The sequence below is a fragment of the Hordeum vulgare genome, chromosome 7H (assembly GCF_904849725.1).
Source record: "Hordeum vulgare subsp. vulgare chromosome 7H, MorexV3_pseudomolecules_assembly, whole genome shotgun sequence".
NCBI classification, from domain to species: domain Eukaryota; kingdom Viridiplantae; phylum Streptophyta; class Magnoliopsida; order Poales; family Poaceae; genus Hordeum; species Hordeum vulgare.
In genome coordinates, this window is record NC_058524.1 from 31,192,471 (window position 1) to 31,205,074 (window position 12,604).

Consider the following 12,604-nt stretch of genomic DNA (forward strand, 5'->3'; position numbering starts at 1 on the left):
GGCACTTCTCCATGGTGAAACAAGAGACTACATTGTGTTTTTCCCAGCCCTCGCAGCTTTCTCATTACTCAAAGCACTACTTATATACAAGAGACTAGTGAATACACGCACCCACGCCATCACCTACTGAACTGATCCCTATGACTCGGCCACTAACTGGACCGGCCAGTAATCTGCTAACTGCATCCACAAAGCTAGCTAACTACTACCTACATACACGTCATGCTCTGCACTAGCACAACTTCTTCTCAATGGCTTCTTGACTTGGCCAGCATCCGATGCATACGCACATAACTAACTAGGCTGACCCACTGCTAGCTTGCATGCACCCACATGATCTCATCTTATACGAGTACACATGCCGCAGCTTAGTAAATGGACAAGGCTACATGTATGACTCAACGCAAAACAAAACAAACATGATGTAATGACCTATACAACAAGGTTAACTCTAACAATCACCTTCTTAACCTTGTTGTCCCTTATTCCACTTTTGAAGCCCGTGGCCATCGATGTCGTCGGTGCAACATGGAGACGGCCACCATTGCCATCTTGTCACACTGATTACCGTTGCCGCCGTTGGCCTCGATGAGAGCCACACCTCCTATGCCTTCATCACGGGCGTGTCACGCGACACACTCGTTGTCTCATATTCGCCATCGGTGCCGCAACTCGCCGATGACTCGCCTTCATCTTCGCCACCGGTGCCGCAACTCGCCGTGACTCACCTCCATGTTCGTCGTCGGTGCCGCAACTCGCCGGTGGCTCGCCTCCATGTTGTCGATGACCCGCACATGGAACTCCTTATGGGATGGCCTCCGCTCCAAGGCCACCACCTACATGCCGCCGGTGACACAACTTACCGGGCGACATACCTTTCTCCATCACTCATGACGCTGATCGACGCTGATGAAGACACACACCAGCCGCTAGCAGCATCACGCCGCCAACGGCGTCCACCTTGCGCCACTGACGTCCCCCTCACATGGAGTCCGCCGCGTCGCCTCCACCGTGTCCGCCATGGCAACCACAGCGCCGCACACCTCCATAGGCCGACACACGGTCCGGAGCTTCGCACGCCCGCTGACGAACGCCACCCTCACCGGCACGCCTCCGGCATGACGAACCACGCCCACGATAACCAGGCTCATGATACCAATTGTTGACGCCGCCCTCGTTGCAGCACCGCTCTTTGTTCCTAGCAACCTTTCCTCTCAAGGTTTTCTCAAGAACAGAACACACACATGTGAGAAACTCTACACACACACAACCAAGAAGAAGACCAGCCATTGCTTTGCACGAGAGGCACTTCTTCGGGGTGGAACAAGAGACTACATTGAACGTACGAAATATGGTCTGATTTATGTAGATTATGTCTGAACATATGTCCGTTTGCATGAATTCCGTCATCTTTGCATGAATTATGTCCTTATTTGCTCGTATTGTTGGCGGATGTTTAGGGAAAGTGCTAATGGCCGGGCTCCCGTATTACTGTTCACGGCCCAGTCCGGGCTCATCCGTAGAACCTGGAATCTTGTTGTGTGTATCAACCGAGAAGTCGACAACTTGCAAAGTGCAATTAGGTAAGTTCTAGTTGTGTCCAACTGAAATCTTGTTGTGTGTATCAATCGACAAGTCGACACCTTGCAAAGTGCAATTAGGTAAGTTCTTGTCGTGTCCAACTGATGCGTTTTGTCAAGACAGAGAAGAAAGTTCTCCTGCAGGAGAGAAGAAAACTCACCCTGAAATTCTTATCGATGGAAAGTAGCATGTTTTCACGTGCCTATGTGTGTGTGTTCACGATATTCTTCAGTTTCATTTCTTCGAGCATGCTTCAATATATGTTTCACGTGTGCGTGATTGACTATCTCGTTCCTTGTATCTGCTTTAACTTCTTTCTTGTATATAAAGCTCACGGAAGCTCCATTTTATGCTTTCACGCAACTCCAAACAGTTGTCCTGCAAATAAAGCTCACGGAAGCTCCGTGCTTTCATGCAACTCCAAATATTTGTTCCGCACTGTCCAATGGCCATGAGGCGCTTGCTGCTGCTGCTCCCTGTGTTCCTAGTTTTGGCCGGACAAATGGAACATTCCGGCGAAGCACGGCCACAGGTTCCAGCGCTCATGGTGTTTGGCGACTCCCTGGTCGACGTAGGTAACAACGACTACATTCTCACGGTCGCAAAAGCAAACGCCCCTCCCTACGGCCGTGACTTCAAGGACCATGTCGCCACCGGGAGGTTCAGCAACGGCAAGCTGATTAGCGACATCATAGGTTGCGTAGAACTTGTCAATTGATCAGTTCAAGGCCATGCGTCTAAGCAAATATTTCCTCCGTCCCAAAATAACTGTCTTAAGCTTAGTACAACTTTATACTAGAGTTAGTACAAAGTTGAGACATTTATTTTGAGACGAAGGGAGTAATATTGAAGGTTCAGATCATAATGCGTTGAAATACAACTTAATTATTTGGTTGTAGGTGAAAAGGTTGGGTTTAATGGCTCCCCTCCTGCATATCTCGACCCACAGGCATCAGGGAAGAACCTTCTGCTAGGAGCAAACTTTGCATGTGCTGGAGCGGGCTACTATGATCCCACGGCATCTATATTTGTAAGTAGGAGTGACAATTGATTAGTGGCCTCTCTAGAGAAGGAAATTCTTACATTGAAAAGCATGTTTAGAATTTTAGATCCTTCAGGGTCATGTTACTTAGCGAGTGAATTTCGATTTTTACTCTTTATTTTAGCATTTTTGACACTAATTACCTCATTTAATTAGCAGGATTTCATCCATTTTATCCCATTTAGCAGAAGTGTTGCCACAATTTTTTCTGAGAGGGTTCTGACCGATGGTCTCAATTGCAACGTTCAGTGGGCATGTAACATTAGCAGGGTTTTTCCTGTTTGTTTTTCTGCACGCAGATGGAAAAGCTAAGGTTGCAGAAAAACGTATCCATTTACAGAGGGAAAGGGGTCGCATCTCCCTAGCTTCTCCCGACCAACCACAATCCACATGATTGCACAAGAGCAGCTAAGGAAACATATACTAACTCTATATCAGTCAACATATTTGCTATCGGAAACTGAAGTGGACATGATAAATAGTTTGCACGACCGATGGATGATGGCCCTACCTAGTCTGGATTGTTTTGTCATCCATAATTCATGTCCATAATATTTTCTACATAACACTGCTCTTTGCTAGCTACCACGGGAAAAGAAACTTCTAAAACATTGTTTAACTAGTTTATGCTTGACTAGATATTCAGACATGTTCGTGCATCAGAGTTAGTGAAACGGTACATTAACACCAGTTTTAATCAGATCCACGGAATCATGCATACTTATGGTCATATTGTGGAGGCCGTAGATCAACTAGGCATAGATAGATCCGGTGTTACCATTGTACTCACCTAATCCCGAGCCTGATGAACTCCCAACGCTGGCCATCGGTGCGGTGGAGTCGTCGGTGGCATGAGGGAAGAGTGTAGCCGAAGGTGGTGCTTCCCGTGAGCACTACGCTAAACCCTAGATCGGAAGGGGATTTAGGTGGGGAGTCTGGCGGCGTGGTGAACCTCGTACCGTGCGCCCCGGCCCCCACCACTTTATTTATAGCGCATGTCACAGGGGCCCACCAACCATAACGGGTTGGGCATCCCCGATCAGGGCGCATAGATCAAGGGCCCGGTGGGCCGTTGGGCCCACGCGAAAGAGATCAACCTAACATTCTCCCCCTTGATCTCAACTTTCACTTTGACTTTATACTTTTATTTGTTCCATCACATATAGGCGTGTAGAGCATGTCTCATCGTCACAGCTTAATTGCCGATAGAATCATACAGCCACAACACACCTTTTGTTTTGAAAGAAATTCATTTACTTCTGGGCCTCTTATTATCCAGGAATCATAGGCTTTCCATCAAACCCATGCCGGTTAATTGTTCCTTGAACACACTGGGTGGTAAGCCTTTCGTTAGCGGATCCGTAAGCATATACTTCGTACTTACATGGTCGAGACTTATAGTTTGATCCTGGATTTTATCTTTCACGACAAAATACTTTATATCTATTGTCTTGGCAGCATTGCTGGACTTGTTGTTGTGAGCATAGAATACTGCGGGCTGGTTGTCGCAGTATATCTTTATTGGCTTGTGGATACAATCTACCACTTTTAAGTCGGGTATAAATTTCTTTAGCCATATCACTTGCCCGGTGGCTTCAAAACATGCTACGAACACTGCTTGCATCGTAGACGATGCAACTATGGTCTGTTTAGAGCTTTTCCATGAAATAGCTCCCCCTGCGAGAGTGAACGCGTACCCAGACGTGGATTTTCTATCATCTCTATCTCCCGCAAAATCGGCGTGTAAGTACCCTTTTATCTCTAGGGAATCAGATCGCGTGTATGTCAGCATGATTTCCTTTGTGCCTTGCACATAACGCAAAGCTTTATTTGCCATCTTCCAGTGCTCTTGGCCTGGATTTGCTTGATATCTACCGAGTACTCCGGTGATAAAAGCTAAGTTAGGGCGTGTGCACACTTGTGCATACTGTAAACTTCCAACGGCCGAAGTATACGGTACTATTTTCATTTCATTAAGCTCGTACTGATTCTTGGGACATTGATATTTCCCAAAACTATCGCCCTTTACTATGGGAGCAGGTGTGGCTTTGCTGTTATGCATATTATACTTTTGGAGAACTTTCTCTAAATATGCTTTCTGTGAGAGTCCTAAGACTCCATTTTTCCTGTCTCGGTGAATTTCAATGCCCAAAACATATGAAGCTTCACCAAGGTCTTTCATGTCGAAGTGTGAGGATAAAAACTTCTTTGTCTCTTGTAGTAGACCAATACCATTGCTTGCAAGCAAGATATCATCCACATACAAGATTAGGAAAATACATTTCCCATGTTTAAACTTAGCATAAATGCAATTATCCTCAACATTTTCTTGTAATCCAAATCTTTTAATGGTATCATTGAACTTGATGTACCACTGTCTAGAGGCTTTCCTTAGCCCATAAATGGATTTCTTTAGACGACAACCTAGATCTTCCTTGCCTTCCATGATAAAACCCTTGGGTTGTTTCATGTAGACATCTTCTTCTAAATCACCGTTTAGAAACGCCGTCTTTACATCCATTTGATGCAGCTCTAAATCAAAATGAGCAACTAGTGCCATTATGATTATGAAGGAATCCTTACAAGAGACCGGAGAAAAGGTCTCATTGTAATCTATCCCTTCTCTTTGTGTAAATCCTTTTGCCACAAGTCGGGCTTTATACTTGTCTACATTCCCATTAGAGTCATACTTTGTTTTATAGACCCATTTGCAGCCTACTGTCTTTGCTCCTTTAGGAATAATCTCTAAGTCCCAAACATGATTGGAACTCATCGATTTCATCTCATCTTCCATTGCCTCTATCCATTTTGATGAGTGAGGGCTTTTAATGGCCTCCTCATATGTGGTGGGATCACCTTCCATATGAGCCATTTCTGTGTTGTATACCTTATAATCAGTAGAAATAGCAGGTCTTCTTGTTCTATTAGACCTTCTAAGTGCCTCATTGTCGGGCACACTTTCTATTATTTCTTGCTGTACTTCCAATTCATGATCAACAACGTGTTCAGTCGGCTCCTGAAGGACAGGTTCCGGGTCTTCTCCCGCAGTTGTCATGGTTGGAGTTACAGTGGGTAGTGAGAAAAATGGCTCTTGAATCATCGGAATGGGTGCATGCACCCTTTTCTCCTCAAGATCAATTTTCCGAGCTACCCGGCTCCCCTCATCATCTCGTCCTCTAAGAAGATAGCATGTCTCGTTTCCACAAACTTTGTGTATCTGTCTGGACAGTAGAAACGAAAACATTTTGACCTATCAGGGTAGCCAATGAAATGGCAACTCACTGTCTTCGAGTCTAACTTTCCAAGATTTGGATTCAACATTTTGGCCTCAGCAGGGCATCCCCACACTCTTAAGTGTTGTAGGGATGGCACTCTTCCTGTCCAGAGCTCGTGCGGTGTTTTGGGCACCGACTTGCTTGGAACTCTGTTGAGAATGTGAATGGCGGTTTTAAGCGCCTCCATCCACAATCCCAACGGAAGGTCTGAGTAGCTCATCATGATGCGTACCATATCCATGAGAGTACGGTTACGCCTTTCAGCTACTCCATTTTGCTGAGGCTCGCCCGGCATGGAATACTGGGCAACAATGTCAGTCTCTTGCAAGAATTTTGCAAAAGGTGCAGGGACTTGGCCATATGGAGTGTGTCGACCGTAGTACTCCCCCCCACGGTCAGACCTCACTATCTTAATCTTTTTATCAAGCTGATTTTCAAGTTCAGCTTTAAATATTTTGAATTTATCCAATGCTTCATGTCGGTCTTTGATTGGATAAATGTAACCGAAGCGGGAGTAATTGTCTGTGAACGTTATGAATGAATCATAACCATCCACACTTTTCACCAGAAACGGTCCACAAATATCAGTGTGGACAATTTCCAGTGTTCCTGTGCTTCGGTTTGCTCCTTTCTTTATCTGTTTTACATATTTTCCTTTAATGCAATCCACTCATTGTTCTAAGTCAGAGAACTCCAACTTTGGAAGAATTTCATTTTTGATTAATCTTTCTATTCTCCCCCTGGAAATATGGTCCAATCGACAGTGCCATAGTTTTGAGGAGTCGTGAGTTCTTTTTCTTTTCTTTTGATCGTTGTTCGACGAAGTACTTTGTTCATTCACATTCAACACATAGGGCGCTTTTTCACATAGGGATAATAAATAAAGCTCATCATGTAGAAATGCATTCCCAACATAATCATTATGAGACCAAATGGCACATTTTCCATGTCCAAAGAAACATTGATAATCGTCTTTGTCTAAACAGGAAACACTTATTAAGTTCCTATTACATGAAGGTATGAAAAGCACATCCCTAAGCAGAAGTTTGAAACCACCGGCTAGCTCCAAGGAGACGTCACCCACAGCTTCAACTTTGGCTTGGACACCGTTCGCAACTTCAATTCTTCTTGAATTTCTTGGCATAGTTATCGTCGAACTGAATCCCTGTAAAGAATTTGCAACATGAACAGTTGCTCCTGAGTCAATCCACCAAGTAGATTTCGTAAACTTTGTATACAAGGATTCATTAACAAAATAAACTATATCTTTACCTCTCTTAGCCATGAAGGTCTTTAGAAAAACAGGGCAATTATTCTTGTAGTGCCCTTTCTCCTTACAGTGGATGCAAGTTTCCCTGTCCACTGGAATGTGCCTATGCTGATAATGGACAGGAGCTTTGCCATTGCCATTGCCATTGCCCTGTGGCTTGGAGGGAGAACCTTTGTTAGGCGGAAAGCCCTTCTTCTTTTCCTTCACATAGTTAAGAGAGCCACCATGTGAGGCCTTAATCCTCTCCTCCTCTTGCGTGCACATTGCGATGACCTTTTCAGTGTCCCAAGTCTCGGGCTGCATGTTGTATAGTTGACTACAAAGGTCTCGAACTCCTTAGGCAACGAAGCCATAACCAGGTGGACAAGGAGAGCTGGTTTTATCTCCAGATCCGCATCCATAGGTTTGAGCTTAGCCGCCGTGTGGCTCATCCTAAGGATGTGCTCCCTTATGCCATGGCCACCATCATGGTAGCTCTCTGTCACGAGTTGTTTGATCAACTGGGTGGCATACGTCTTAGAAGAGCCAGTAAACTGACTATTTATCTTGCTCAACATTTCTTTTGCCGTAGGGCAGTCAGCAATTGATCCCACAATGGTGGTCTCAATGGTGTTCTTTATAAACGCCAAACATTTCTTGTTGGCATTTAACCATAGCCTGTTGCTGATGGAGTGGGACATCACCTCTTTTTCATAATTTGCTTGCTTTTTGTCCCAGCTCTCATCATCCTCATCAGCCTCTCTGACTGGGTCTGTAGGTGCAGTTGGCTGTGGTTCCTCCAGAACCCAGTCCACCTCTAAATGCAGAGAGCCATGTCCACCTTCTTCCTCTACTCAGAGTAGTTGTCCCCCCTGAGTGTCGGAATTTCCTTGAGGTAGCTCATCAGATGGAAACCTCCTGAAATCACCAAATAAGCGAAGTCAGTACGACAATCATATGCATTAAATAACGTTGGTTAAAATAATCATATAATTGCCTATGCATATTAATCTACATTGCCGTTGGGCAAATGATACAAATAAATGCATCATTTTGCAATATGCAATATGACCGGGTGATTAAACAACGTCGGTCAGAATAACAACATGATCATATTCCATATTGCTTTTAGCAGCGGAAAACGTGGAATAAAATTTCATGTGCCTCTTAACTTTACAGAAAAAATTCTGACATTTAAAATAAAATTCATGAACTTTATTAATGCTTTTATAAAATTCATGAACTTTTCCTTTTCTGAGAAAGCTATTTTATTCTCAAAAATCCTTCTACTTTTCTTTACAGAAAAATAATATAACAATTCTGTAAATATTCACAGAAACTTTGAACATTTTTAATTTCTATTTTTCTAAACATATTTTTCGTAGAAAAATGTCTAGAAAACACTTTTAAATCTGTCTAAATAGACAGAGATCGAAAATTCCTTAAAAAAGGAAAATGGCCGAGGCCTTTTCTTCCTTTCGGCCCGTGGCCTTTACCCCCCCCCCCCCCCCCCGGCCGATCTGGGACGGCCTCTATCTTTCGGCCTGGTGGCCCGCCCTAGCTTAGGGTTTCGCCCTGGGGCGATCCTGGCATCCCGTCGGATCGGACGGTCCACCACGGCCCTCGGGGAAACAAAACGGCTGGGCCGGTGGGGAGGGGAAACCCTACCCCTCATTCCCCCCCCCCCCGGGCCGCTCTATCGTCCCTTCTCGCCCGTGGCCGGCTTGAGCTGCTCGTGCGCGGCGGCGCCTTGCCCCGTCGGCGAGAGCCTCGGCCGGCCCTTATTCTTCCCCTTGCCAGCTCGGGCTTCTCTGCACGACGGCGTCTCGCCCCGCCAGCGAGAGCCCCGGCCGGCTACCTTTTTCCTCTCTCGCGTGCATCCCTCGCGCGGAGGCTCTTGCCCCACCGGAGAGGGTCAGATCTGCCGCCGGCCTTGTTTTCACCATGTCATGCAGCGGCGGCCTCCTCCGCTCCTCTTGCCGGTGCACGCCCTCTCCCGAGGGAGAGTGCACCGACGTCAAGGGGGGCGTTGGGGTGCCATCCACCCTGCCTTTCGCTCGCGCTGTAGCCGAGCCCCTCACCGGAAGCTCCTATGTTTTTCTTTACAGAGAAAAGGAACATGGCGCCGTGGCCTCCCGTTTCGCCGGTGGCGCGTTCCTTTGCGGGGAGCGCGTCGCCGTCGAGTGGGTTGGCCGTGGTACCTCGTTGCCATTCTCCCTATCTTTTGCCTTTTTGGATCTGATCTGACATGTTTTCTTTTGTCCTTGTTTTGCATCGTTCCCCCCTTCTTTTTGTTTTTCCTTTCGGATCTTGATCCGTACTTAGCCCCCGAGGGGGTAGGTTCTTCTTCCCCGCACCTCGGCTTGCCGATGCGTGTAGGGATCGAGAGGAATAGGCGCGGCCTTGCGGCGGCGCTTCTTTTCCGATGAGGCCGTAGCCATCCTCGGTGCCTTGCCCATCTAGGGTTCGTAGGGGTAGGGGAAAATGCTTTCTTTTCTTTGTACCGAATAAATCTCGGCCTAGAGGCTCATGATACCAATGTGGAGGCCGTAGATCAACTAGGCATAGATAGATCCGATGTTACCATTGTACTCACCTAATCCTGAGCCTGATGAACTCCCAGCGCTGGCCATCGGTATGGTGGAGTCATCGATGGCGTGAGGAAAGAGTGTAGCCGAAGGTGGTGCTTCCCGTGAGCATTGCGCTAAACCCTAGATCGGAAGGGGATTTAGGTGGGGAGTCTGGCGGCGCGGTGAACCTCTTACCGTGCGCCCCGGCCCCCACCACTTTATTTATAGCGCAGGTCACAGGGGCCCACCAACCATAATGGGTTGGGCGCCCCCGATCAGGGCGCATAGATCAAGGGCCCGGTGGGCCGTTGGGCCCACGCGGAAGAGATCAACCTAACACATATATGATAATGAGGTGTGCTTCGGCACCCCCCCCCCCTCCCTCCAAAAAAACGTATAAAGGAGAACATATGCCCACCTCGTATTATACACTACAGGCCGCAGTACGTATGCAATACGTGATGGGTATACGCATGTCTGCATGTATGTACAATAGTATACAATACGAGGTGTGTATACGTAGAAGGGGGTGTACCGAAGCAAAAGTGTATGATAATATTGAAAAAAAACATACACGCTTTCAGATTATATCAATAATAATTTCTCATATAATTTATTTAATGGGAAGATGCCACGCTGATAAATCATTGTTATCTCATCACAATACTTCTTCAAACCGGAAACGAGCAGCCTAAGCCTATCTAACATGCATCCTAGACTGAGAGAAAATCTAGCCACGAAAATTCAAACCATCAGGGATGAGAAACTGAGGATGCAGCCATGCATGGGAGGGGAGAAGATTGCCGTAATGGTTGTCGCTCTCTCCACCGTTCGCCAGCACCACGCTTTCAACTCTTGCCTACCGCTCGTTGCCTACCGCTCGTTTCCTATGTTGTCCTACCCACTCTCCTAACAAAGGAGGCAGTGGTTTTGGACCAGACTAGGGTAGAATCATGCATGTGACTGGAATACGAGCGGACTATGCTGTGAATAATGGTGACCAGTGTGGTGCTACCCGACATGTGCAACCTGGCCATCAGACATTGCGAGCTTCTCTGGATCATGTTTAGCCTGACCGGTCGGGAGAAGTTGGGCGATGTGGTTCGGTGTGCAGAAAAACCATCTCGAAGAAAAACCATGATGTGGCTTGCCAACTGGACATACAATTGGCAATTGTCGATGCAATTGTCGATCAGAACGCACATAATATTTTAAAAAGGGTAAGTTGTGTCAATACTTTTGCTAAATGAGATAAAACGAATGAAGCCCCGCTAAATGAGGTAATTAGAGTAAAAAATGTCAAAATACGAGGTAAAAGCCAGAATTCGCTCTTACTTATCAACTCATGGATTATTCATAAATTGGTTGTTACCGTTTTACGAACACAATTACTTTGTGATGCAGAATGTAAATTCTTTGTCGCAACAATTAGAGAATTTCAAAGACTACACATCTAAGCTGGAAGTGGAGGCAGGTAGTAGACAGGCTCAGTCCATTATTTCAAACTCGCTCTACATCATCAGTGCTGGTTCAGGTGACTTCGCCAACTACTACATAAACCCATTGCTTTTCACGACTCGGACAGCCGACCAGTTCTCTGATCTCCTCATCGGGATCTTCAATAACATCGTGACGGTAAGGCAAAGCACCCCTGCAGAGCACACATAAAATGATTGATTAAATCATATAATTTTGTTTGAATTGACTGTAGCAACTTTATGGTATGGGAGCAAGACGCATTGGTGTTTTCTCGTTGCCACCGTTGGGCTGCTTTCCCTTGGCGATCACGGTACTTGGCCTCGGCAGCGACAAGTGTGTGCCGAGGCTCAACAATGACTCTGAGAGGTACAACATGAAGTTCAATGCAGCTGTCGAGTCATTGTCCAAGCAGCACAGTGATCTCAAGATTGTGATCCTCGACATCAACAAGCCTCTATACAGCCTTTCCACCAGTCCGGAGGCACAAGGTGGGATGCGTTAGCATATCTGTTTATTATTATTATTATATTATCAAGTATTATTGTTATTATTTTTATTTTTATTATTTGCACCTTGGCACTGCAGGTTTGTGCTCGTTCCAACTGTTTTTTGTTTTGTTTTTGTATTTAGGGTTAAGCGAGGCGAGGAGGGCTTGCTGTGGGACGGGACTATTGGAGCTATCTGTGTTCCTCTGCAATACCAAGTCTATTGGTACTTGCTCAAACGCTACAACATACGTGTTTTGGGACTCGGTCCATCCGTCGGAGGCCACGAACGAAGTGGTTGTTAATTCATTCACAAATGGTATCAAGCAGCTGGTTACATAAATGATTGGAGGAGCCGGTTCTGCACAGCTCCAGTGTTCTGTTTCCTTGATAGCGTGAAAAGGTCTTACACTTTGAGACGGAGTGAGTATTTGTCATCACACAACAGTAAGATGGGTGTCTTGAAATAAAACAATTGGTGACTGGTTTCCAGTAAAAAGAGCGATGATTAGTTAACCTTGAAAGTCTTATAGCTATACCCCTAGAGCTATGTCCATTTGAACCGCGGGACGGCTCACTAACTTTATCTCTCATTTACTTGTAAATCATATGTCTATCATTCAGAATAAAGTCTTATTCCGGTAAAATGGGTTTTATTTGGTTGTTGATTTTCTATTTTGCTCTCCGTTATTTCGAAGCAGACTTCCACCTTGGTTTATATATAATAAAGCAACAAGACAGCACAATACACGGATGAATGATACACCGTGGTGAGAAGATCCTCTTACAAAGAAGATCGAAAGATATAACAAAAGGCATAGGGCTAGCCTAACACCTCGCCTAGGACAGATCGCAACATCAGAACTCCACGACAACACCCCAAGGAGGGTGATGGTGCGATGCATCACTGTTGTCAAGTCTGA

The 12,604-nt window shown here is 45.8% G+C and overlaps 1 protein-coding gene across 1 annotated transcript; it reads left to right on the forward strand.

The window, feature by feature from the left end:
* Nucleotides 1–1,940: 1,940 nt before the first annotated feature.
* Nucleotides 1,941–12,307, forward strand: LOC123411672 (GDSL esterase/lipase APG-like). Its single transcript, XM_045104633.1, has 5 exons — nucleotides 1,941–2,276; nucleotides 2,481–2,611; nucleotides 11,122–11,352; nucleotides 11,429–11,684; nucleotides 11,827–12,307. The coding sequence occupies exons 1-5, from the start codon at nucleotides 1,994–1,996 to the stop codon at nucleotides 12,021–12,023; spliced, it is 1,098 nt and encodes a 365-aa protein (XP_044960568.1). The 5' UTR covers nucleotides 1,941–1,993; the 3' UTR covers nucleotides 12,024–12,307.
* The last annotated feature ends 297 nt before the right edge of the window (nucleotides 12,308–12,604 follow it).